Source organism: Hypomesus nipponensis, chromosome 28, assembly GCF_054491055.1.
Source record: "Hypomesus nipponensis isolate SF chromosome 28, ASM5449105v1, whole genome shotgun sequence".
NCBI lineage: Eukaryota > Metazoa > Chordata > Actinopteri > Osmeriformes > Osmeridae > Hypomesus > Hypomesus nipponensis.
The window spans coordinates 9,636,868-9,663,846 of record NC_140388.1 but is presented as its reverse complement, the minus strand read 5'-3'; the positions used below and the strand labels follow the sequence as shown (position 1 = coordinate 9,663,846).

The 26,979-nt window shown below is 52.5% G+C and overlaps 1 protein-coding gene across 3 annotated transcripts; it reads left to right on the top strand.

The window, feature by feature from the left end:
* Positions 1-1,596: 1,596 nt before the first annotated feature.
* On the top strand, positions 1,597-25,784 carry bin3 (bridging integrator 3). Of its 3 annotated transcripts, none has more exons than XM_084695124.1 (9): positions 1,597-1,753; positions 5,702-5,750; positions 6,308-6,348; positions 8,141-8,202; positions 9,368-9,504; positions 13,854-13,894; positions 20,369-20,510; positions 21,487-21,621; positions 21,768-22,868. In XM_084695124.1, exons 1-9 carry the CDS (start codon positions 1,746-1,748, stop codon positions 21,852-21,854), a joined length of 702 nt encoding a protein of 233 aa, XP_084551250.1. In that variant the 5' UTR covers positions 1,597-1,745; the 3' UTR covers positions 21,855-22,868. The 3 variants fall into 3 exon arrangements, with proteins under 3 accessions (XP_084551250.1, XP_084551248.1, XP_084551249.1); XM_084695122.1 differs by lacking the exon at positions 21,768-22,868 and adding an exon at positions 25,500-25,783 and having other exon boundaries at positions 1,598-1,753; XM_084695123.1 differs by lacking the exons at positions 1,597-1,753; positions 21,768-22,868 and adding exons at positions 5,535-5,590; positions 25,500-25,784.
* Positions 25,785-26,979: the final 1,195 nt, after the last annotated feature.

Genomic DNA, 26,979 nt, shown 5'->3' with positions numbered 1-26,979 from the left:
TGCTCTATGTGATACATGCAGCTGTAACAAAGATTTCAAGAAAATTCTTTTTTTTTGTGGTTGCAGAAAACCTTACATCTAATTAGGAAGGTGTATGTTGACATCGAGAAAATGACAAACACCCATCTGTCATTGAAAGCAGGGTTATCATTACAGCAATGCAATCTCAATCACCATCTGACACATCCTTGACCTGTTTTTTCCCCAGATTGAGTCTGTCAGAATTCATGATCTCCATCTGAGTCCATTTATTCTGTTTATTTGGACATTCTAATGATGGTGGATTTTTTTTGTTCAGTTTCTCCTGTGTAACTGGGCAGGATTAGAGAGCTTGCCTCACATCTTTGTCTCATGCTGTCAGTTCTCTGCTCCATTCTGGATGCGAGCCAACCTCAGCAGTCATTTCTGTGCCAAATTAGGTTGCAAGGCCGGGTGATTAGGAACAATATGGGATGAGAGCTTCACTGAAGAAACAAAAAACGTAAATGTGACCTCGAGTCAGTTTACAGCTCAAGAAAGGCCTTTGCTAATGTCTGTGTTTACTCGTTTAATTTACTCCCAGCAAAGCCCTCTTTGTTTGAGGTCATTTCCAATGGCAAGTAAATACATAAAATAATCTTTGTGGCTAGAGGGCTCAATACTGTAAAAAGTGTAGACTGTGACAGGCTTATCTTGGGTACTAAAAGGTGCTGCAGCTGTTATGAGAAGCTGGTATCAGAAATTATCAACATGGTGAATAGGCTACAAAATACATCAATTGTTTCTGTTCTCTGTTATCTCTTGTATTTCCTTTTCATTATAACCTCATGACTGCATGTGCACGGAATGTGTTGCAAACATTTTTATCCACTATACGATTCTAAAAGTGGAGCTCAATAATTTTGTAATGCATGGTAATAATTATAACAATGGGAACATTAAACATGAATAATATCAATGGGACAAAGTGTTGAACAACAATTACGGACAAACAATTGGACAAAATCAATGGGATTAGATAACTGTTTTGTTTTGACTTAAAAAAAACAAGAGGTCTTGTTGAAAATGTTGTGGATGTTTTTACTTGTTTCAATTACCTTATAATAAGGTCCTTATATGAATTCTGAATATTGTAATGAACTGTATTATTACTATCTTCTGCGATGGGGAGATGTGCTCCTCGTTGTTTAATTGGCACTTCGGTTTATTGTGATGCAATTGTTTTGTCCTTTCTATGTAAAGTACTTGAATAAAGAAAATAAAACAGAATGGCTGTATTCAGAGTATTTATTATTATGAATGACAAAGTTCGTTTTTATAATGACAAGAATTACACATAACGCTGAGAATCAGCCCACATCAAGGTGAATGTAAAATTAACAAAATAAACTGGAGTGGGTAATTATTGAGGTTTAACAAGTAGGCCTATGAGGTTATGAATGTCTCCCTCAAGACTAGTTTCAGAATATGACATGTTTATTGGAACTAATATGTATCAGCATTACATTCTGTTTTTATTTAGGATGTTTAGCTTATTGAGCAGAAATAATTATTGCAAGGTATGAAGCACAATTTAGCAGATGCACTCAACTCTGTGCGCCCGTCGATCGGCCAATATGCTTTCCGTAGTTTAAACTCTGAAAGGAACTTCCTGTTTAGCTGTCAAGCTAGCTACAGACTCGAGAGTGAGTTTTCTGTAAAAAGGGATGAGGTATCCTGAAGAGATAACAACTGCTCAATGAAACTGGATTAGAAATTCAGACAAAATGAGTTGGTACGTATTTTCTTACCAAAAATTATATCTGAACTCGATTTTAAGCTAACCTGAGGTGGAAACACAAGTCTCTTACAAGCTAGCTGGGCAACATCTTGCTAACTTAAACTATCAATCTGTCGTTAGCACAGTAGCAGCTGAGCTGGCTCGGTAACCACGCTAGTAGAGCATACGAATGTTTGTTGTTGTTTACTTAACTAGGCTGATACTAAAGCTTCCGAAAGGCTTTGACCATAATTGAATGTTTACCAAATAGCTAGCCATACACATTGCTTATACATCTAGTCTACATATTTGACCATTTAGCGTTAGATGAGTCGAAGTAGTTCGCTAGACTTTGTATTTATGCTTTCTCACTGAAGAGCATGTTAGGTTACTAGAGCTAATTGCTTTGTAATGTAACTAAGCAAGTTTGTCAATTGTCCGCATTTGTGGTCGGTAGGTTTTCCTAACATCAGTCTAGTCAGCATCATGTTCAGAAAACATATTATTGTTATTGCTGGTAGAGTAGTCAGACTAGGCTGCATTCAGTAGCTAATTACACCCGTCCACTCGCACTTGACCAAACTAGACCATAATCAGTTGCTTGATACAATCTTCGTACCACAACATAAAAGCACATAGATTACGTTGAGAAGATTAACTCTGAAGCCTGCTACTTTTTTAATCAGAGATGATTGCACATTTATGGTGCAGTAATTTGGATGTCATGAACTGAGCATGGAGACCACATCATGACAGGGGCCGTGCTTAAGTGCCTCTTGTCTCATTCACAACCTCCATGGATGTCTGTAGAGAATGAGAGTCAGTGACTCTGAGCTCAAGTGCCTGTGATAATTGAAGCAAGACAGCATCACTCTGCCCAGTCGGTGGATCAATAGCTGGCAGGCGACATTTCCCCCAGCACGCACTGCAAAGCGCAAGGTCAAGAGTGGACCACGGAGCCTGTGAAAGGGTCCTTTATGGATTCTGCTGACTGGCGCATACCAGTTAGGTCCTCACATTCGCCTCCGTGACGTGAGAGATCTGACTTTGGGTCAGCGTGGTAACAATCACAACCCCTAAATGGACTCAACCAGTCCTCTGTGCTGTGTAGGACTGCAGAGTCCGAGTGCTACGCTGTCACCCCACTGATGATGTGCACTTTTGTATGACCAACGAAGAAGTCCACTGCTGCTTCCTGTTTGAGCATAATTTATGCTGGTGGGTTATCACGTTCCTTTGTCCTGGGTACGCCAAGACTAGATCGGTGACGTTTGCCAGGGTATAGACGTTCTCTGTGAAGGCCTCTCTCTGCAGCAGCTAATTTGCTTTACTGCTCATTATGGATTCATGTGGCTCCATCTTTGGAGCTTATCCAAAATCAGTTGTTCCTGTCAAAGGGGGTTTTGTGTTGTTATTGCAGGGTAACGGAACGGTCATGTGTGGAGGTTAGCCGCCCGCTGTGCCTGGTACTGTGCTCATGTGTTGTGTTGGATGAACATGGCAGTAGTGTTCACATGTAGCACAGGCGTGCTTGTGTTCGCACTTTGAGCAGCCCTGCGTCAAGGTCGCCTTGCATATTTTTCTGTGAGCCTGCACGTCAGTCTGTTGCGTGTTAAAAAACACCATCTCCCGCACTTATGGTTTTGTTGAGTCTATTTAGTTCAGCGAATCAGTCACATTGCAACTACTGTATTGTGCTGCAGGTTGTCAGTGATCCCCGTGTTTTTTGATTGACTGTCTTACTGAGAGTAAGTTGTCCTCCAGTCATGACGTAGGAGTTGACAAATAAATGAACATTTTCAAATGTATGCCACAGAACATAGCTCAGTTATCAACGCCGATTCAGCCGTCATCCTGAGAGGTTGCGTAATAATGACCCAGTGCTGTGTCAGACAGTTTGTAGAAGTCTCCAAGTCTACCTCACCGTCTTGTATAAGATTAAACAAACAAAATGGCCTTACCCTCTTTCCCCTCAAAGCCTTTTATCTACTTCCCCAATAGTTGGCATATATACAGTATTTATTTATTTAGTGCAGTCTAGTTTACCGCAGCAGTTGTAGGCAGATGAGTCACGCAAAGGGACTTGAGGAATTCCAGTGGGTGACGAGATTGTAGTTTTCCATGATGGTGTGTTGGCTCACCAGCAAGTATGACATAGGTGAAAGGGATCTACTTCTTGTGAAGCTGTGAATATTTCATTGTAGGCCTGTGTCTAATAACTAGGGATGGTTCTTACATTAGTTTCTAGGCCCAGTACTAGTACTGTAGTCGTAGGCTTTTACTAATAAATAGGTCAAATAACGTATGTATTCATTTAGCAGATGTATTGAAACCTGCAACCTCTTGCAGTCAAAGGCTCTCCCACTGAGACTACCCACCCACATATCTTAAAAATAAATAAAAAGACATGCTACTCACAGTGAAGGAAAAGTAACTCAAAGGGGTGTATTGTGATCAGTCTAGCTTCGACAGGGTGAGCCTAGACCAACAAGGGGGGGGGGGGGGGGGGACAGTTTTTCATAAAGACTGTTTCATGTTCTCCGTGACAATGCTAGATATTTTAATTGAGCTGTCATCGGAGAAAACGACGGCTCTCTCACAAACACACATGCACACGTCGTGTGTGTGTGTGTCCCGGTTACACAACGAGGCCCTGCCTTACACGCTCTCCTTTCCATCTTATTAGTCCACACACCTTTCTTCTGACACAGCTGCTGCCTGCGCCTGGCTGTCAGACGAAGCCGTCGCTCACCAGCCTCGCGTGTCACCAGCCTCGCGTGTCACCAGCCTCGCGTGTCACCAGCCTCGCGTGTCACCAGCCTCGCGTGTCACCAGCCTCGCGTGTCACCAGCCTCGCGTGTCACCAGCCTCGAGTGTCACCAGCCTTGTCAGTTCTCTTGGTGTGCAGGGCCAACAGAGACAGGGCTTTCTTTCTCAGCGGGTTTCCCAACATCTCTAACTGACTACATAACTACATGTGCTAAAGCAAATGAAGCGTGTGTGTTCAGGTCCATTAAAATCATGGGATGGGCCTACTGGCAACAGGCTGAGCCCTTTTGATGAATGCACGCCTTCCAAAGATATTGTTTTGCATACCAGGTAATTCATCCATTGACACTCATGTGATGTGTTTTATGACATGGATGTGGGCTAGGTATCGTCTTAAAATCATTCGTTCCTGTGTTAGAGCAGGGTGGGGCCCTGTGTTAGGGCAGAGTGGGGCCCTGTGTTAGAGCAGGGTGGGGCCCTGTGTTAGAGCAGAGTGGGGCCCTGTGTTAGAGCAGGGTGGGGCCCTGTGTTAGAGCTGAGTGTGGCCCTGTGTTAGGGCAGGGTGGGGCCCTGTGTTAGGGCAGAGTGGGGCCCTGTGTTAGGGCAGGGTGGGGCCCTGTGTTAGGGCAGAGTGGGGCCCTGTGTTAGGGCAGGGTGGGGCCCTGTGTTAGGGCAGGGTGGGGTCTTGTGTGCTGGGGTGCTCTAGTCCCCAGCGCAGCAGTCAGCCAGGCCAGACCAGGCACAGCTTGCGGCTGATAGGTGGCCAGGGGGGGGGGGGGGGGGGGGGGGGAGCAGGGGGGAGCAGGGGGGCGGGGGGGGGAGCAGGGGCGGACTTGCAGCAAAGCCACACAGAGCAGAGGGGGGACAGCCACTTCTAATTAGTGACATCCGCCCCAAATGGAAGCCAGATGTGGCGTGTGATGACAGGAAGTCAACGCGCGCGGGGCTGTGGACGCCTCGCTGCGGAGGGGAAGGGGTTAACAGCGCTGGAGGTTGACGGGCGTGCGGGGCTGAGAAAGAGGACCGTTCTCTCTCGCACAGCCCTTTAACACTCCAGGTTCCCCTCCACAAGGCTCCTCAGAAGTAAGCTCCCTTCAGGTCAACGTATCCGCCTGGAGAGACTTGACTCCATCGCGTGTCGGTGACGTTCAGGACCCTCCCCCCCATTCACACTCCTATGTCTTTGTGTTTCAGGATGCCTTTTAAGATTGGACAGCCAAAGAAGCAGATTGTCTCCAAAACGGTGAGCCTCGCTCTCCCTCTCCGACCTTTAACCCCCAGTAGGTGCCGGAGCCCTCTGGAGACTGAGCTGGCTGGTACACAGGGGCCACCAAGACGAAGGGGGGGGGGGGGGGGGGGTCGCTCTGCTGGAGGGGTGGAGGGGTAGGGTGGTGGCCTGGGGGGGGTGGCCAATTTGTCTGTGCCACACGAGGGGGCAGAGAGGGCAACATTAAAGGGCCGGTGAGTGGGTGTCGCGCCGGCTGGGGTGGAAACCACTTCCCCAGTAATGTGTCTGTGGGCCGGCGACACTGTCAGCGCGGGCTCACTGCTTCCTGTGGCGTCCCCGGACCAGCGGACGGGCCCTGCGTCCGTGTTTACGTTGCTGCCCTGATGACCGTGGAAAACGCTAAACACAGGACCTACCTACTGGAACCGCAGTTTGCCAGTACAATCAGGGCCGTCTGGCAAGGAGAGGGGGGGGGGGTGGTGTATGTGTGTCTGTCAACACTGTCTTTCAACATGACTGTAAGCTGGTACCAAATACCCTCTCGGTAATGTGGTGGTGTTGTTCTGTTCCAGGTTGAAAGAGACTTCGAACGAGAGTATGACAAGCTCCAAAAGTAAGTTTGAAAGAAGTCTTGCTAAATGTCTTTCTCTGTGGCTCATTAGTGGTCAAAAGTCCCTGCAATTCCAATAAACAGGGACAGTTTAAAAGCAAAACAAAACAAAAAAAAACTATTCAAGGCCTGTTTTCATCTGGCAGTTCATATGTTGAAGTGGACTTATTATTGCCCTTTTTCCAATCAAGGCTGTATACACGTTCAGTCCTCCTTGGCAGAACAGTGTGTGGCACCAAAGTGTTTAGGTGTATTCTCTCAGCATCCTGTAGTCTTCATCCGGCCCGATCAGGAAGTTAGGCGGCACGTGTGGACGTCATACATTTTCATTTGAGAACGAAAGGAGAGAAGCTTTTCAAAGCCCTTACCTCACTGCCTCGGCAGACAGGGCCCGACCAGGGGTCTTCTCCTGCGGGGGGTCGAGGGGGGCCGCGCCCCCCGGGGGCCCTGCAGACTGAGTGGGAGCTGTCGGCTCCACAGGCTCCAGTGAGTAGGAGGAGCTCCTTTTCACAGAGCCACACACCTTCTGGAGCGGACGTGTACAGGCATCTCTCCCCCCTCCCTCCCTCCCTCCCCCTCCATAACGGCTCATTCTGGAGTCGGATTAAGGCGCCTGCTAAGTGAATACCTTCCAGGGAAAGGAACAGGGGGGTTTGTAGAACCGTGGTGTGTGTGTGTGTGTGTGTCCTATCCTGCTACGCTCCTAGAACGAACCCCCCTGAGTCGAGAGTGTGCAGCCAGGAGAAACACCTCAGCGCTCTCCTGGATAAGGATCTGAATGAATCCTGTTTACACCAAGCTGGGGAGCGGTTAGCTGTGATTCTACCTGAGATAGAATCTGGTTCTTTCTTCACACACACACACACACACACACACACACGGGCATGTACGCCAGAGCAGATGGTGAGGAGAGGAGTCTGACTGCTGAGGGCAGCCTGCAGAGGCCAGCTAGGAGCAGCTGCTCCAGCGGGCCCCCATTAACACCTCGCCATGACGGACCTCTGCCTCGCCTGGCACCCTCCCAGACAGGCTCCCCCTCGCACCTCACACTCTCCTGCCCGCCTCGCCTCCACACACACACACACACACACACACACACACACACCCACACCCACAATCAGTCCCTAGGAGCTGATATGATGGCGGTCCCCGCGGGAGCTGCTAAACAGCCCCGCGTTTGCCTTAATTGATGTAATGAATAGCGCACGTTTCAGCCCCCATGGTCTGGTAATTGGCATTTTTAACACCCGTAATTTGTATGAACGCAGAGGTATGATTGAAGACGTGAATGCTTTTATGGCTAAATCGAGTTGCCGACAACAAGGAAAAAAATCCTAGTTGTTTTTAATTAGCAAAGAAAAATGAAGCAAAATGGCGTAATAGTGTATTTTATATGAAATCAATGGAATGTGTAATCCCATTGACAGGCGGGTTTCTGTGTAGTAGGGTGTGTTTATGTACAGCCTGCAGGGTAGGGTGGAGATATCTCTGAACGGCCGTCAGGGGAAGCTGGACAGATGAGAGGGTTTTGATCAGGCTGGGGCCCAGGCCCCCCCCCCCCCCCTGTCTTTTTCACATTCCCACTCCGATTAGTCACGACTTCCAGGATCCAGGTGTGACAGCGTTTTTCCCTGGAAGAGTGGTCTCCCAATGGGTGTCTGCTCTGGAGTCTGCCAACAGAATGTCAGAATGTGACGGGTCGATTTGTGTACGACGTTGTGCGCGTGTGCTGTGTAACTACCCCTCTTTACCTTCATGTTTCCGATCATGTCATTTCCTTCTTTTGACCTCTCAGGTTGGAGGACCAGACAAAGAAGCTTCATAAAGACATGAAGAAGAGCACAGAGGCCGACATAGGTGTGTTCCTCACCTCCAGACAGACAGGATCGTCCTCTGGGGCTTACGCAGGCTTCTTTCACAATTGCAGCTATTCCACCCAGCCTTTTTGTAACAACCTTAACTGACAACTTAATTTGACTCTGCTAATCCAGTTTGTCTGGATAGAACATCGATCATGTTGACGTGATGTGTCATTGATTGTACCGTTCCATTTGAGCTGAGACTCATGCAATCATTGCCTAGATCATCTTGATTCATCCCAATAGTTCCACGTTCAATCTACACTGCATGTTGCGTAAACAAGCAGATTTTGGGGGGGAATCTGTCAAGTTTGATCTGGGTGTTAGGAAGAGCAGCAGACTTTGCCCTGGGTAGAGTGCCTGTCTGCAGGAGGTGGAGGAGGCAGGAGAGGAGGAGGAGGAGGTGAGGAGGAGGTGGGAGGAAAGGGGGCGAAGGAGGAAAGGAGAGGGGGTATGCGGGTGGAGACGGGCGGGAAGGAGAGGGGGGAGATGGGAGGAGAGGAGAGGGGGGAGATGGGAGGGGAGGAAATGGGGGGAAGGAGAGGGGGAAATGGGGGGAGATGGGGGAAGGAAAGGGGGGAGATGAGGGGGGAGGGGAGGGGGAGGGGGAGGGGGAGGGGGAGGGGATGGGTGAAGAGCATCTTCACTTCCTCTGCTTTGTGCTCTGCAATATGGACTTCTCATCAAAGCATCAGAGCTGTCAGACCCTCATTATAATTAATGGATTCCATCTGTTGCACAGGTCCTCTCTTTACTAAACAGTCGACCTGCACAGCATGTTAGAGCAGTACGCAGAACAAGACTACCAATAACACTAGCAATCATTCATCTGGTGTAGCAGGAGGGGATGCTGCTTGCTATTCAACTGTCTGACTGTCTGATAGCTTTTAAAGCCATTTTTCATAATTGTTCACGAATGACACTGCTCCACTAGGTGTGTCAGGTAAGAAGATAAATGTCTTTAAGACTTGATAAGAAAGAAAACGAAATGATCGATGGACTGACTTGTCAAATTCTGTATTCTCTAGGTTTTCTAACATCTCCTTTTGATTTAGTCACTCTACACACAACAACCCTTCTCTGCCCTTTCTTAATTTTCTCCTTTCCCAGGCCATATTTACCATGATATTAATAACGCCATTGTGTGTGTGTGTGTGTTTCAGCCATGTCCAAGGCAGCAGTGAAGATCTCGGGGGACCTGCTGGGTAACCCTCTGTGTGAACAGGACCAGGCCTTCCTGGACTCCATGACGGCCCTGGACACAGCCATGCGCAGGATGGACTCCTTCAACCTGGAGAAGGTCAGCCTTCTCTCCTGATGCCTGACTCTCTGTCTCTCTCTCTCTCTCTTTATATCTCTCTGTCTGTCTATCTCTCTGTCTGTCTATCTCTCTCCTTCTCTCTCTCTCTCTCTCTCCCTCTCTCTCTCTCTCTCTCTCTCTCTCTCTCTCTCTCTCTCTCTCTCTCTCTCCTTTTATCTCTATCCCTCTCTCTTTCTCTCTCATTTTCTCTCGTTTAGCTCTTCCTCTCTCTCCCTCTCCTTTTATTTCTTTTTCTCTCTATCCCCTCTCTCTTCCTCTCTCTCCTTTCCTCTCTCTTCCTCTCTCCCCCCCTGTGTAGCTCCCACTGTTCTACACACAAGCCTCACATTCAGCGTCCTGCCAGGCATATAGCCTCACACTTCAAACACACCGGGCCCAAAAGGCGCCGTTGTTTTGCAAAAGTGTCGTTTTCATCTTTGCCAGTATTGCGTAACCTGTGAACTATAAAGAAAGCCTCTTCCGTGGGGCCTTGTCTTCTTCTGAGAGCACCTTCACCATGCTGGTCTATTAGCTGCTCATCACAGCGGTGTGTGTGTGTGTGTGGGGGGGGGGGGGGGGCGTCTGTGAGTCACTAGCATCTAAAATAACTCGAACCATCGAAGAGCCTCGCTCAAGAATGTCATCGCTCATTTTTAATGGCTTCGGTTCTCCCCTGATCATCCCCCTGTCCTTCTCCGCCAAGAACCCCATCTCCCTCTTTAACGCTTCTCCTCCTGTTTGGTGTGCCGTGTGCGCTTCACTGTTTGATTCAAATCGTGGCTGCGGGTTATTGCGAGCTAAACAAATGCGCGCGGCAGCCAGGGGAGGCATCGCACGGGGGGGGGGGGGGGGGCGAGTCCCGTGAGGTCAGAACGTTCTCCGTGGCGATGCGAGTTGCCGGCGAGGAGGGCCCAGGATATGCCGAGGCCCTGCGTCTGAGCCTTGGGAAGACTCCCTCCTGCTCTGAAACCCGTTCTGGAGACCTCAAGGCTCTCCATCCAGCGACACACATTCTTTCAGACATGCTGGACGTGTGGTCATCATGTTTTACAGTCGCCGTTTGGAGTGACTGGGCTCTGCGCAGTCTGGACGGAGCGCGGTCAGGACTGTTTTTCTGTGGGGTTTTCAGCCTGTGGCCCTTGAGCAGGTCTGCTCCAGAGAGTCTGGCTTGGTCTGCAGCCAGGCCAGGCCGTAACTCTGTAGCCATGTCGACGAGCCTTCAGCAGGAGCCCAGAAACATTCCTCTCCTCCAGTTTGAACCATTTTCACTCCTTTTTCCCCCCAGCCCTTAAAGCATCGATTTTTAGCAAAAGTGCATCCGGTTGCCTATACGTGGTTGATTATCATCCTATTTCCCCCCCCTCCCCCCTCCCAATCTGTATTTCTGTTCCGTTTCTGTTCTGTTTTGAGCCGGTAGTTTATCGTTAGTTCAACCGAGGGCTGTGATTAACATCTCTGTTCTCCAGTGAGCCGTGAGCCCTCTGGCTACGCTCGTCACCCCTGTGACCTTTACCTCGGACCAACCTGGGATGCCGGTGCTCATCGCCACGCACCCGACTGGAGCTCCAGCATCCGCCTGCCGCCTGTTATACGGTCAGGTAGCTGCAGCTCCATGTCGATCTGTTACTGCACTTATTTGTATTTATTTCTCCTCACGTCGGCCGTTTTTTATTTTTTTACCGGTCAGTAACCAAAGGGTCAGGTTCAGCGGTGCGGTGTGTGGGATGGAGGGAGTCTGGAGGGTGGAATCTCAGCTCTGCTCTCCTGCGGGGAGGGGGGGTTGGGGGGCGCTGGACATAGTCAAGCCATGGTGGAGCCCAGAACACACAGTCTCTTTCCCTGGAAGCCAGTAGTCATCGCCTGAGCTCAGCTTCAGAGACACGTCCAAACGTTGGCTCCCCGCTCGATCATGCCAGCGGTACACCTTCCCGTGTCTTAACTTTTGGGTTGAGTCTCACTTTTATTATCGTGGCTTTCACACGGCCACCTCGTGGGCCCCTCTGGCCGGACGAGGGCTTCCGTTCTGGAAAGCGGCCCCGAGCCCGCCGAGGGGGGGGCGGTGGGGGGGGGGGAGCGAACGGAGCAGTCGCACGCGCTCCCTGCTCGCTCGGTGCTCTGAGAAACATCACCTCAGGATTCCTGACAGAGGAGAAGCACCGGCGCCGCGGCTCCCGGCCGGCCAAACCTATTCCTGCTCTCCCTCCAAGCTGGCTGCTCCACACTGACTGAGCGGGGCGAGCGGGCTCTTCTTAAAGCGGAGCAGACAGCAGAGAGAGCGAGCAAGACACCCTTTGCTCTCCCCGGCTGCTGAAGACGAGATGCGGCGCCGCCGGGCCCTGCGAGCGAGCGAGGAAGAGGGAGAGAGAAGGAGAGAGAGAGTGAAAAGGATGAAAAACGTGCAGGGATAATGAAGGCAGCAGCGGCCCAGGCCTGTGTGTTTATTTCTGGGTCTGAGGAGGGCGCGTAGACCCCCCCCCACACACACACGCACTCTCCCCCTCCCCCCCCCCCGGCGCACCGAGCCTGAGCGAAGATGGCGGCAGAGTGATTGAGGAGGCTCCGTTTGGATTGGGAGGGGGGAGGGTATTGATTTCCTCTGCGATCTGCGTGTATTTTTGGGAGGGCCTGTGTACAGGGCTGATCTCTGCCCCGTGATTCACTCATGGAGCCTGCTAGTGGAGCGCAGGCCTCAGGCTCTGCTAGGCCTCCCAGGAGCACCGCTCCTCTCTCCCTCTCTCTTTGTCTCTCTCTCTCTCCCCCTCTCTCTCTTTGTCTCTCTGCCTCTCTCTCTCTCTGTCTCTTTCTCTATCTCCCTCTCCCTCTCTCTCTCTTTGTCTTTCTCTCTCCCTCTCTATTTCTCCCTCTCTCTCTCCCCCTCTCTCTCTGTGTGTGTGTGTCTCTCTCTCTCTCTCTCTCTCTCTCTGCCTCTCTCTCTCTCTCTCTGTGTGTCTCTCTCTCTCTCTCTCTTTCTCTGTGTCTCTCTCTGTGTCTCTCTGTGTCTCTCTGTGTCTCTCTCTCTCTCTCTCTCTCTCTCTCTCTCTCTCCCTCTGAAAGGGCAGGGGGTAGAGAGCACCAGCATGCAGCAGGTCTGCTGGTGCTGTTCTCCCTGCTTGCTGCATGCGTTTCCCTCAGTGGTAGCATCGCGGCTTGACTCACGGTCGGAAGGAAGGGGGGGGGGGGGGGTTGTGAATATGTTAAATAAGGAACGTGAATTCCCATGTACTTATTTGTTATCGTTGCTCTTGTTTTCCCTCAAACCACGTTCGTCCATATTATGTGCTTGGAAACAAGCCTTTGTAAAAGGCTGTTTGTGTGTGTGTCTGCACAGGCTTGTGTGTGTGTGTGTTAGCGCTCTGAGAAACATTTGTTTTGGCTCGGATTCTTTGTGCAGTAACTCTGCTGGTAGTGATTGACTATTCTTTCAATAATGAGTGAACTTGTGATTAGTGGTGTTGCTTCCCCAGTCCTCATGCAGCTGTCACTTGTCATGTGCGCCTGCCGCTACTCTGTCTCCACTGATCCCAGACACGCTGCGTTAGCCAGGCCAACACAGCTAGCTGTCACATGGATGGATCCAGCAGTCATCTTGAATCTGCAATGTAAATGCACTGTAAACTTTTATTAATCACGCTTCAACTTCAGCTTTGGAGTCTTCAGCTTGAGGCCTAGAAGATGAGATGTTCATTTACTTCCATTTAACCCCCCCCCCCCCCCTCCCTTTTCACACACACTCACACACACACACACACTCACACTCACTCACTCACACACCTCCTCCTTCCCTTCCCCTGTCGGCTCCGGCAACCAGAAGAAGAACTCAGGAAAATATAAACTGTTATTGTTAAAATGTTTGTTTGCAAAGAACTTTCATCTTGTAAGGCAGCCCACCCTCCACAGGATTTGAAATCAGCGGGGCTTTGCTTTCATGTCCGTCCCCAGACGCAACTATACTTTTGTATCGTGAGCTCCATGAATATTCACGGTTTCTCCTCGGGGCTTGTGTACAATAAAGGAGGGAACGTTCCAGAAAGTTTCTCTGCCTCCCCCCCCCCTCCCCTCCCCCCTCACCTCACGCCCCTCACCTCCCCTGCTCCCCTCCCCCTCCCCTATTATGTTGAGTGCTCTGTTTGAAATACACAATTGTTGATTGTGTGGAGGCCGTGTAGGGCTGATAATGAGTGGGACTTGGAGAAGCTATTTTGTTCTACTTGACTCCTTGATGTAATTCAATTTGACAACACATTACAATTCATAAAATCATTCACTGGAGGGTTGGGGGGGGGGGGGGGGTGAAGAAAAAAAAATGTGTTTGAAAAATTACATCTAATTCCAACCTTCCCCCTCCCTAGGTGAACCAGATCCAGAAAACTGTAATCGACCCTCTGAAGAAGTAAGTGTAATCTCTTCTCTCCGCACCAGCTGCTCCACAGTGGTCTGGGGCGGGCCCTTCCAGGTCAGAACCAGGTCGAGAGTAGAGCCAGTCTTAGAACAGTCTAGAACCAGGTCGAGAGTAGAGCCAGTCTTAGAACAGTCTAGAACCAGGTCGAGAGTAGAGCCAGTCTTAGAACAGTCTAGAACCAGGTCGAGAGTAGAGCCAGTCTTAGAACAGTCTAGAACCAGGTCGAGAGTAGAGCCAGTCTTAGAACAGTCTAGAACCAGGTCGAGAGTAGAGCCAGTCTTAGAACAGTCTAGAACCAGGTCGAGAGTAGAGCCAGTCTTAGAACAGTCTAGAACCAGGTCGAGAGTAGAGCCAGTCTTAGAACAGTCTAGAACCAGGTCGAGAGTAGAGCCAGTCTTAGAACAGTCTAGAACCAGGTCGAAAGTAGAGCCAGTCTTAGAACAGTATAGAACCAGGTCTAGAGTAGAGCCAGTCTTAGAATAGTATAGAACCACGTCTAGAGTAGAGCCAGTCTTAGAACAGTATAGAACCACGTCTAGAGTAGAGCCAGTCTTAGAACAGTATAGAACCACGTCTAGAGTAGAGCCAGTCTTAGAACAGTCTAGAACCAGGTCGAGAGTAGAGCCAGTCTTAGAACAGTCTAGAACCAGGTCGAGAGTAGAGCCAGTCTTAGAACAGTCTAGAACCAGGTCGAGAGTAGAGCCAGTCTTAGAACAGTCTAGAACCAGGTCGAGAGTAGAGCCAGTCTTAGAACAGTATAGAACCAGGTCTAGAGTAGAGCCAGTCTTAGAATAGTATAGAACCACGTCTAGAGTAGAGCCAGTCTTAGAACAGTATAGATCCACGTCTAGAGTAGAGCCAGTCTTAGAACAGTATAGAACCACGTCTAGAGTAGAGCCAGTCTTAGAACAGTCTAGAACCAGGCCTAGAGCCAGTCTTAGAACAGTATAGAACCAGGTCTAGAGTAGAGCCAGTCTTAGAACAGTATAGAACCAGGTCTAGAGTAGAGCCAGTCTTAGAACAGTATAGAACCAGGTCTAGAGTAGAGCCAGTCTTAGAACAGTATAGAACCAGGCCTAGAGCCAGTCTTAGAACAGTATAGAACCAGGTCTAGAGTAGAGCCAGTCTTAGAACAGTATAGAACCAGGTCTAGAGTAGAGCCAGTCTTAGAACAGTCTAGAACCAGGCCTAGAGCCAGTCTTAGAACAGTATAGAACCAGGTCTAGAGTAGAGCCAGTCTTAGAACAGTCTAGAACCAGGTCTAGAGTAGAGCCAGTCTTAGAACAGTCTAGAACCAGGTCTAGAGTAGAGCCAGGCTTAGAACAGTAGAGCCGGGCCTGGACGATGTCCAGTGTTGGAGCAGGAGGACAGTAGAAGGCGGTGGGAGAGCATGGGGCTGCTGTGGTGTCTGGAGGAAAGCTTCCCTGGCTCCCCTCCCCTGTACTCGCCCCCGTCTGCGCCTGAGGAGTGAGCGCTATTCCATTCCTGGAGCCTGGCCCTCACACACACACACACATACACGCACACACACACACACACACACACACACACACACACACACACACAAGCAGAGGCGGTGGAGGGAGTGGCCTGGCCGGGAGCTAGGATCCCACCCTTCTTCCGAATGCTTGTTAAGGCCCTGCTTCCTCCTCTTGGCCCCTCCCTAGAGGTGTGTGTGTGTGTGTGTGTGTGTGTGTGTACTGTACTCTGGTGTGTCTTTACTGTACTGTATAATGGTGTGTGTCTTATCAGCTAGTGTTTGTGTGGAACATTGTTGCCCTACTTTCCTACACTAGGACAAGCTTATCGGCCATGAGCTCCTGTCATAGAGAGGGGACATGAGTGCAGAAGGTAGTGTGTGTGTGCGCGTGTGTGTGTGCTGGACTGTGACAGGGTGGAATGGTTCTAATTTCCTCTTCCTGGTGGGCGGCGGCCGGATGTGTGGGCTCTGAATATGGCAGTGGGCCCAGCTTCCTGGGGCCAGGGCAGGCCGTGATTGGCTGGAGCGCTGGACACACACACAGACATACAAACACATACAGACCACGTTGGACAAACATACTGTGGGAAGCCGCTGTTCTAGCAGAACGGGACCGATCGAGCTCAGTACCCAAATGAATTTGAAATAAGTCTGGAAGTAGTGAGTGTGTAAACAACTTTTTAAAGCAACAAAAACAACCAGCATGGAAGCGAATTAAAACGGCCTTGTTTCAAAATCTTGGTGTGGAAATGAAGCCACATTGAACTGTAACCATATCAAAGTGTTCTATAGAAAGCTGGTCTATTAAGACACCATACATCAGGCATCCATTAAAATTCCATTAGTCCATCAGTAAGTGAATGTTGATAATTGTTTTCTTCGGTTCCTATAATGCTCATTTTATTCTTTATTTTAATTTTATTATTTTAATGTCGTTGGTAAGATAATTTGTAGAGATTTCTAAAAAGGGGCCCAGACCTGTGCCTGTTAATGGAGGGTCTGTTTGTCCTTACAGTGAGTGTGTCTGTCACTGTCTAACAATTATTGTTTTTTATTTGCTGTTTGCACTTAGTTAGTTAATTAACACTCAGTGTAACACATCCAGGAAATAAACACAAAAAAAAACGGTAATTCACAACCCCCCCTTCCTCTTTCTCCGCCATGAGTTCCATCCACTCAACAAGGTCACTGAATAATAACATCAGGGTATTTATGAGGCTGGAAGGGTGGAGGCTGGAGGTTGGAAGCTGGAGGGTGGAGGCTGTAGATTGGAGGTTGGAAGCTGGAGGGTTGGAAGCTCGAGGGGTGGAGGCTGAAGGCTGGAGGGGTGGAGGCTGGAGGGGTGGAGGCTGAGGGGTGGAGGCTGGAGGGGTGGAGGCTGAAGGCTGGAGGGGTGGAGGCTGGAGGGGTGGAGGCTGAAGGCTGGAGGCTGGAGGGGTGGAGGCTGGAGGGGTGGAGGCTGGAGGCTGGAGGGGTGGAGGCTGGAGGCTGGAGGCTGGAGGGGTGGAGGCTGAAGGCTGAAGGCTGAAGGCTGGAGGCTGGAGGGGTGGAGGCTGGAGGGGTGGAGGCTGGAGGGGTGGAGGCTGGAGGGGTGGAGGCTGAAGGCTGGAGGCTGGAGGGGTGGAGGCTGGAGGGGTGGAGGCTGAAGGCTGGAGGGGTGGAGGCTGAAGGCTGGAGGGCTGGAGGCTGGAGGGGTGGAGGCTGAAGGCTGGAGGCTGGAGGGGTGGAGGCTGAAGGCTGGAGGGCTGGAGGCTGGAGGGGTGGAGGCTGAAGGCTGGAGGCTGGAGGGGTGGAGGCTGAAGGCTGGAGGGCTGGAGGCTGGAGGGGTGGAGGCTGAAGGCTGGAGGCTGGAGGCTGGAGGGCTGGAGGCTGGAGGGCTGGAGGCTGGAGGGGTGGAGGCTGGAGGCTGGAGGGGTGGAGGCTGGAGGCTGGAGGCTGGAGGCTGGAGGCTGGAGGGGTGGAGGCTGGAGGCTGGAGGCTGGAGGCTGGAGGCTGAAGGGGTGGAGGCTGAGGGGTGGAGGCTGGAGGCTGGAGGCTGGAGGCTGGAGGGGGGCGTGGGCTTGAGGCATGCGTGTTATCCAGCCCCCTGACCTGTCCAGTTCTGCACCGTTGCTCCTGCACAGGAAACAAAAACAGTGCTGTTACAGGAGCAGAGGAGCAGGTCCCTGGCCAAGCCGTGAGTCGGCAAACCAGCTCTACTCCACGCCACCCCCCTCCCGCCCCGCCCCCCTCCAGCCTCCAGCCTCCTGCCACACCCCCCTCCCGCCCCCCTCCAGCCTCCAGCCTCCTGCCACACCCCCCTCCCGCCCCGCCCCCCTCCAGCCTCCAGCCTCCTGCCACACCCCCCTCCCGCCCCCCTCCAGCCTCCAGCCTCCTGCCACACCCCCCTCCCGCCCCCCTCCAGCCTCCAGCCTCCTGCCACACCCCCCTCCCGCCCCGCCCCCCTCCAGCCTCCTGCCACACCCCCGTCCCGCCCCACACCCCTCTTGCCACGCCCCCCTCCTGCCCGCCCGCCCCCCTCCCGCCCAGCCGCCCCCGTCCCGCCCCACCTCTCACACACGCCACAGAGGGAAGTGCCTTTCCCACAGTGCTGGCATCTCTCACACAAACATTCCACTTATTTATCAGATGGCATCACCAGACAGGATCACTGTCGCTTTGGTCACTGTCTTATATGATGACAGGAAAGATTGTTTCCTCATTGGTTGACCTGGGCCTGTCCTCTCATTCCAGTGTCTGGTACCCAGCGTGAGGGGCTGTGGGATGGTTGGAACTTTTGAATCAACATTAGTTGAGCTAAACAAAGAGCCAGGCAAGTTCCAGCAGGGCCAACCATCCCTCGACAGAGACTACCAAGACTAAGGGCTCTCTCACACACACACACAGATAAACATACTCTCTCACACACTCTCTTTGTTTTGGCTCTCTCAGCTCTTGCACAACTGACTGAAATCACTTTGTAACTTTTATTTATTTTAACCTTTATTCTAACCCTAACCCTAACGGTCATACTCACCATTGTTTTTATCGCCTCGTGACTGAATAATCCCAGCTTTTTTTTTTTTCTTCTTCTTTTCTTTCAACACCACACTGGAGGAGGAAGTTGTCATAGGGTTCACTCCCCCCCCGCATGGCGAGTTTTTGGTGGTGTGTTTCTAGCGACAGTGTAAAGTGGAGTGACCTCGCAGACCGACATCGCTGTCCTCGGCCTCTGTTCCAGACTGGGGCTTGGCCGGCCGGCCGGCGTCGGGGTCATAAACATTCTCCAAACGTCCAAGCTGCTATTTCTACCCAGCCATCCAGCCCTACCACACCCAGACCTGCTGTCACAGAGACAGTGGTGCGCCCTGGGCCCTCTCCCAGACCGGGGGCCAGACCAGAGGGGGGTGTAAATATAGCCCTGGATCCCTCTAGCTAGCTGAGCGGTCACTCCACGGTCGAGGACAGGGCCGTCGAGGGATAGCGTCTGACCTCAGCCGGGCGCTGACCCTGGGGAAACCCCCTGGCTCTGCCCTGTCACACACTGACCCCCTGCTGTGCTGTAAAGGGGCTCTCTCTCTCTGACTCCAGCAGTCTTGCTTGCTGCGGTGGCTCACACGCCAAGTGTGGGGCCCGCCAGCATGAAACTGTGCCAGTGAGGCAGAGGTCACCGTGACTCAGGAAGAGGGGGAGGGAGGGGGGGGGAGGGGGGAGGGGTTGCGTATCGGGTGTCTCCCGGGGGTTAAACCCCCCCCCCCCCCTCCAGGTTCACGTCTCGGGCTGTTATGACGTCAGCGAGGAGAGAGTAGAGAAGGGAGAGAAGTCCACCAGGCGTGTCAGGGAGGGTCGGATTACTTCTTTCTTTTTTTTCCCCGGTGAAGTAGGAGCGATTAGTGTCTCGGTGCCCTGTGAACATGTGCAGAGAAGGGGTGTGTGTAGAGGTGCTCTGAGGGGAAAAGGCCTTTTGTGTCTCCACAAGGCAGCGCGCGCTGTGTGTCTCGTTGCGAGCCAGCAGATTGCGTCACGTGCTCTTGTGCCTCGGGGGGCGGTTATGTCATCCGCTGGCACTCCAAGTATGCGAGGACGACGGGCCTGACAGTAGCTGGGAGGACGGCCACCCACCCCCACCGTAACCTGAGCTGACGTGACGTTTTTGTCCCGAAGTGAGGCAGCGTGGGCCGAAGGGCTGGGCTCTGTGACGTGGCTCAGTCAGCACGGGACCGCTCCCTGCTCCACTTCCTGCGGGGGAAAACAATCCCCGGCTTGTCTGAGACTGCGCCCTGGCCCTGTCACAGCTCACCTCCCTCCCTCCAGATAGACAGACAGCCCCGGAGCTGTCGAGCATTGTACGAGTGACACCTTGAGTGTAACAGCGACCGTACGGTGCAGGTACACTTGGCCCCTGCAGTGTTTTCCACTTGAATCGGTCCATCACGTCTCCACGGCATGGTTAGGACAGAGGTGTGGGGCCTGCGGTACTAAGCTTCACAGTCTAACCACACGGTAGAGCAGTACGGCGAGTTCTCCCCAGTCTAACCAGACGAGAGACCAGTACAGTAAAGAAGGCCCAGTATGAAGTGCCGATTCCTGTTGCTAAGTTACAGATGAATGTTTCCTATTTTTAGGTCTCTGGGACGAGGATAGTCACAGGGAGAGTGTGTTTTCATTTTGAGGGAAGTCATTGACAGCAAATGAATAGTCGTGAATTGTCATTGGTACTCCAGTAATTCGATGATAGATTTTTGAGCTAAGGTCGTGTATATCGTGCAGCTGGTGGAAGTGGCCGTACTCGATCACATCAGGATGAGGACGCAGAGCCTTTATCCTCTCAAACCACCTCACACAGTGAGGAGGGGGCTGAGTGTCTCCCTGGCTCTGTCTGTCTGTCTGTGTGTGTGCGTGTGTGTGTTTGTGTCAGGTTCAGAAGTGTGTCAGTATCGTGTGTCTTGTCTCAGTTCCAGAGCATCAGTGTGTGTGTGTGTGTGTGTGTGTGTGCGCCCCCCCAGGTACAGCAGTGTGTTCCCCAGCCTCAACATGGCCGTAAAGCGACGAGAGCAGGCGCTCCAGGACTACAAGAGACTGCAGTCCAAGGTGGAGAAATACGAGGAGAAGGAGAAGACGGGCCCCAACATGGTCAAGCTCCATCAGGTAGGTGACTCCGTGTGTGTGTGTGTTTGTCCACTAGAACCCCCCCCCTCCTCCGCCCCAGCATCTCGTACAGTTGAGTCAGTGCTCTGGGAAAAAGAGCAGCAAGTGAACAAGGCACGGATGCTGACTGGATGTGAACAAAAATAGGGAAAGCACATGCACACTGTGCATGTGAGCGGCTTCACCCACGCAAGCTACCGGGCTCTTCAGCGTTTTCAAAAGGCAGCGCACAGAGGCACATCATTCAGTACCGTAAACATACGCTCGAGAGAGAGAGAGAGAAGCATACAGGGTAACACACAAGCACCCACACACGCGTCTGAGCGCACACACACACACACAGATAGTCACACATCCTCAGTGTGCCGCCCACCCACTCACAGTGAGAGCAGCACTGTCGGGGGGGCACGGCGGGGAGAGAGACCTCCACAGCCCTGCCCCCTCTGAGTGTCCCCGCTCCCAGAGAGACCATCCCAACACGGTATCGGTCATTAAGCACGCACACGCACGCACACACACACACACACAGAGAGGCCTGAACATAAAGAGGCACCACGCACACACTCACACACGCCACACGCACAAAGGCCCGAGCGAAACAGACACACAGACGTGTGCTGATATTCATCGTGCCGTGTCAGTGGCGTGCCCACCACCAGACTGCCCACTTGGACCTCCCCAGATCAGTGGTGGCGAGCGCCCAGGCCCTGCCCTGCCCACGGAGCCCACTCCTCCTCACTCCCCGGTCGTGATTAGAACCGCACGCTCCGTCTCTCTCTGTCTCTCTCTCTTTCTCTCTCTCTTTCTTCTTCTCCTCCGCAGTGTTTTCTGTTGGAGGGAGAAAAAAAAAAAAAGAGCTTCATTCTCATTGTTGTGAAAAACACGGCGCATATGAGAGTTGTTGTGGTGGTGGTGATGATGGGTGTGGTTTGACATCTGACCTTTGCCCTCCGCCCTCTTCTCCGGCCACCGCCAGGCTAAAGATGAGCTGAGGCCGGTCAGGGAGGACTTCGAAGCCAAGAACAAGCAGCTGCTGGACGAGATGCCCAAGTTCTACGACAGCCGCATCGACTACTTCCAGCCCAGCTTCGAGGCTCTCATTAGGGCGCAGGTGAGCACACACACACACTCACACACACAGCCCCGAACATGTATGGACAGTATTTCTAAGGGTATCGAATCCAGGCTGTGTTGATTCCCACAAGTCTTTACGTGTGTCTGTACATGGGTGTTGTTTGGATCCGGCGTTAATCCCAGCTGCAGGTCAAAGGTCAGAGAGAGAGAGAGAGAGAGAGAGGGAGTGTTATGCAGGCCGCGTGTTCCAGTTCCTCCACCCAGTCCTAATGTGATTAGGCCCCAGTGACGAGCCAATCACAGGAAAGCTAGGTCTGTCTCTGGCTCCAACCTGAACAGTCTGGCTCCCTTTAACAAGCTGATCATGCCCCCCCTCCACCCCACCCTACGATGTCATTTCCTCTTCCTCTCAAAGACTCTCCCCTAATCAGTAAACAAGATAACCTCACACCTAAAGAGAGAGTTGTATTTCTGTGTGAGACTCAGACTGCTCCACCCCCCGTAACTAACCTGGTGGACTAATACGTCCTGTCGTCACTAACACACAAACACACAAACACAGAACCCCAGATCTCTTATAGCTGTGTGAAGCTGACCAGATCTGCTCCTGCCAGGCTATCCTCTGTGTCTCCCCGTTCCTGGGCTGCCGAGGTGGAGTCTGTCCTTTACCCAGGTGCCCCGGCGGGCCCACAATCTCTCCCGGAGTAAACACACTCAGTACATCAGCACATCCTGGATGTGCAGGGCTGTGGTGCTGCCTCGACAGAGCAGCACATCCTGGATGTGCAGGGCTGTGGTGCTGCCTCGACAGAGCAGCACATCCTGGATGTGCAGGGCTGTGGTGCTGCCTCGACAGAGCAGCACATCCTGGATGTGCAGGGCTGTGGTGCTGCCTCGACAGAGCAGCACATCCTGGATGTGCAGGGCTGTGGGGGGGCTGCCTCGACAGAACAGCGGGCCGCTGCTGTAGCAGCTCAGGGGGTTGATAGTGACACGTCGGGGGAACCCACTATCATGGCCCCTCCTCTGTGGGCGGGGGGGGCAGGTCTGTGTGGAGTCATCTGTTAATACAGACTCTGACTCACTGCTGGTGCAATACACACACACACCTACGCGAACACACACAAACGCGAAAACACACAGAAGCACACGCCTACACTCTCACACACGCACACCGTCCTCCCAACACACACACACACACCTACACTCACAAACCCAGATAGTCAGGCTCTGATGAGTCATGAGTATAGAGAGCTCATCACGGTGCTCCACAGTGTGAATGGAGGCAGGGAAGTGGTGTGGGGTCTGGGGGGCTGGTGTGGGGTCTGGGGGGCTGGTGTGGGGTCTGGGGGGCTGGTGTGGGGTCTGGGGGGCTGGTGTGGGGTCTGGGGGGCTGGTGTGGGGTCTGGGGGGCTGGTGTGGGGTCTGGGGGGCTGGTGTGGGGGCTGGGGGGCTGGTGTGGGGTGTATGGCCAGAGAGGAAGGCTGGACCCCGGCCTGCAGAGGTACTGAACACTCCTACAGCCACTCCTGGGTGGTCAGCGGTGCGTCCACAGACTGCTGTCCATCTCATGCTCTCCCTCTCATTACGCCCTACCTCCCCCCCCCTCTCTTTCTCTCTCTCTCTGTATATCTTGCTCCTCCCTTCTTTCTTTCTCCTCTCCCTCTACTCTCTCTCTTTCCGTCTCTGTTCCTCTTTCTCTACCTCTCTCGCCCTCCTCCTCTGACATGCTAGAAGGCTCTAGAGGCTGCTCCCTCACAAAGCCCCCCATTGTTTTCCGGGGCCCTCCAGCACCCCTCCAGCACCCCTCCAGCCAACCCCCAGCCCCCCTCCAGCACCCCTCCAGCCAACCCCCAGGCCCCCTCCAGCCCCCCTCCAGCCAACCCCCAGGCCCCCTCCAGCGCCCCTCCAGCCAACCCCCAGGCCCCCTCCAGCACCCCTCCAGCCAACCCCCAGGCCCCCTCCAGCCAACCCCCAGGCCCCCTCCAGCGCCCCTCCAGCCAACCCCCAGGCCCCCTCCAGCCCCCGTCACTGACCCAGCCTGTCTCGTCCACCTGCACGCACGATGAAAGAAGTAAAACGCCGTCTTCCGAGCAGCGTCTGTTGTTCCTCTCGCTGGACGCCATCTCTCCGTCACATCGCCGTTAAACTCGTTCGTCTTCCCCTCGTCCGCCCTCCTCCGGAGGCGAGCGTCGTTACGTGGGATCGCGCCAAATACCCCCAAAAAATCACTGGCCCTCTTCTCCCACGTATGTGTGTTTCAAGTAGCCGAGTGCCGAATGAAGTGGTTCGGGTTCCTGTGAGTCACAGCCAGACCCTGCTGTCTAAACAAACCAAGACATTGACAAGAGGTCTCCTAAGTACGACTTGAGGGGCTGTCCAGCATGTCCTCTCAGTACAGTAGGGGGTCCCCCGGCGACTCAAAGCTGCGTCTACGCCACATGATTACTGGGCTAATTGTAATTGCAGAGGATCGGCCCCAGTCCAGGACAGTCCAGACAGTCCTCTTGTATACATCACCGCAACGTTTTCGACGGCCCTTTCAGCAAGCCAATTTCCCCCCCGATGAGGAGCCTCGCCCTGCGGACACCGCTAACCTGACCCCCCCCCACACACCCCCCCCCCCGGGCCACTCATGCTGAGTTTAGGGTCTAAACACACCCGGGCTTCAGAGCACCGACCGGCAACACCGTTGTTTGAAATGGTTCTCACCGAACTGAAAAGATCTGGACTGTGTGAGCGGGGGGGGGGGGGGGCTGTTTCTGCCCCAGCCCCCACCGCGGGGGGGGCCACTGGGTTTGCAGGCATCCATCCTCTCCTCTGAACCGCCGAGCAGAGCTCAACTCGTACGCCTGCAAACAGATCAGGGATGCCCCCTGTCAGAGCACACAAGCGTATGCATGGCTACATGAATAAATATGAAGGTGGTGTGGGGTGTGTGTGTGTGTGTGGGGGGGGGTTTTAAGGGGTTGTATTTCCCAGTACTTTCGTTCTCTGCCCACTCTTCTGGAGTCTTGTAATGTGATTAAAGTCTATTAATCATCAAAGCAACTCTCCCGAGATCCTGACTCATGAACTTGGGGGGGGGGGGGGGGTAGGAGGAAGGGGGTGGGATGTGTCAAGAAAGCTTTCAGCGAACACTCGCTACCTCGTGTTCAGATTGGGAGGGAGACGGCAGGGTCACTGCCCGCCGAGGGGCCGGGAGTTGGGAGGGCTTTGCGTTCCGCCGTCTGATATCCTCCACCGCTCCTGGGAGGCAGGAGGGCCGGTCATTAGCGAAGGTGACGAGCTGGAGGACCACAAGCCCCCTGATTGGTGTAAGTCAATTGTGGTCAGGTTGTTGTTGGGTGGTGGGGGGGGGGGGGGGGGGGGTGTGGTCACGTTCCAGAGCGCTGCTGCGGTCTCCTGGATGTGTTTGGGGTTCCAGCTGCACCCCAGTGGAGCGGCGCGCTGACTGTCTGCGTTTGGTCTGTTGTTTCTCGAAGGCTGCCGCCGGTTTAACAGGATAACCCCTCTGTCCATCTCTCTCACTCTTTCCATCTCTCTCTCGCTCTCTCTGTCCATCTCTTTCTCTCTTTCCATCTCTCTCTCGCTCTCTCTGTCCATCTCTCTCTGTGTCCATCTCTCTGTCTATCCATCTCTCTCTCTCCCCCTCTCTCTCTCCCTCTCTTTCCCTCTCTCCCCCTCTCTCCCTCTCCCCGTCTCTCTCTCTCTGTCCATCTCTCTCTCGCTCTCTCTCTCGCTCTCTCTCCCTCTCTCTCTCTCCCTGTCTCTCCCTCTCTCCCCCTCTCTCTCTCTCTCTCTCCCCGTCTCTGTCTCTCTCCCTCTCTCTCCCCGTCTCTCTCTCTCCGTCTCTCTCCCCCTCTCTCCCCCTCTCTCCCCGTCTCTCTCTCTGTCTCTCTCCCTCTCTCTCAGGTGGTGTACTTCACAGAGATGCACCAGATCTTCAGTGATCTGACGGAGCAGATCGACCAGGCCGGGCTGACAGACGAGCAGAGGGAGAGGGAGAACGAGGCCAGGCTGGGCGAGCTGCGGGCGCTCTCCATCGTGGCCGACGACTGAGAGGAGGGGGGGGGGGGGGGGCCAGGCGACCGCCCTGGACGGACCGCCCTGGACGGACCGCCCCTTCAGGACCTCCTCACGGTTCAAACAGGACAGCAGCTGTGGTCATGATCTGTTTGATTTAGACTTTTTTTTGTGGGGGGGGGGGGGTCCCCCCGCTCCTCCCCCCTCCCCCTTCTCCACCCCCCTCCCCCTTCTCCCCCCCCCTCCCCCTTCTCCTCCCCCCCCCCTCCCCCTTCTCCTTTATAGAAACACTCAGCAACTTAAAACGTTCAAAATGCCACATGTACTAAGCCATCAGCAGAGTGCTGTCCTCCTCAGCCAATGTGTCTGTCTTTCACACCACGGAATGAAAACGTTATTTTCAGAACAAATTAGCCTGTCACACTTCTCTCTCTCCATCCGCTCTCTCCGTTCAGAGACGTTGTTTCGCTATCCAAGGTCGGTGTCCCCAGATACGTTTCACCCTGTCTGTTACCTGCTAATAGGTAAAGAGAAAAAGGAATCTTAGCAACCGTCAAGTCCTCCCTGTTCCTCCTTATCAGAGGTCGAAAGCTGACCTGTCCTCGGACTGAACAGTCGAAGGACATTAAACACAAAATCCCTCCAAAAGCTGAGCTCTATCGCCCTCTAGTGGTAGACATTACACAGTTCCACAGGCCACAAGTGGCTCTTTGTTCTATTGTTTGTCGTGTTGCTCAGCTCAAGCAGATTGTGTAGGACCTCTTCACGTTGTTAGAACTCTAAAGTCAAGTTTTGTTTTTGTTTTTTTCTACATACTGAAATTCAAACATATCGTCATATCTCATCAAATTAAGACTGGCCTGTTTAGCCGGCAGAGCTTGAGGACCAAAACGAAATGTCCGTTTTCTTCCAAATCTCCTGTCAGGCAAGATGATGTTTGGTAAATGGTGTTAGTAAACTACTGAATCTATGTACCTGGTAATGTAGGAATATTTATTCTTGATAAAAAAAAATCTAAAACATGGTTTTGAAGAGCATCATTTGAAGGAAACGCTTTTGTGAACTGTGCCTTTTGTTCCGCTATGCAGAGGTATTTTACTAAATGACAGTTTTTTTTTCTTTCCAAAATGTAGTACTGGTTTAACATTGTTGTTATTGTTTGCGTATTTAATGGTAGTGTGGGCTTAATTATGTTGTTTGTTTGACTTATCAGAAATATTTTTAGCTTCTTATTTTAGGCAAGCTGCGTTGTCATTTTCTATGTACAATCATGCAATAAATGAAATGCTCTTTTAATGTATGTCTCCTCTTTACCAGTTACTGATGCTTCTCAGTTAGTTAGTCAGAAACATCACTCAAAACACATTCA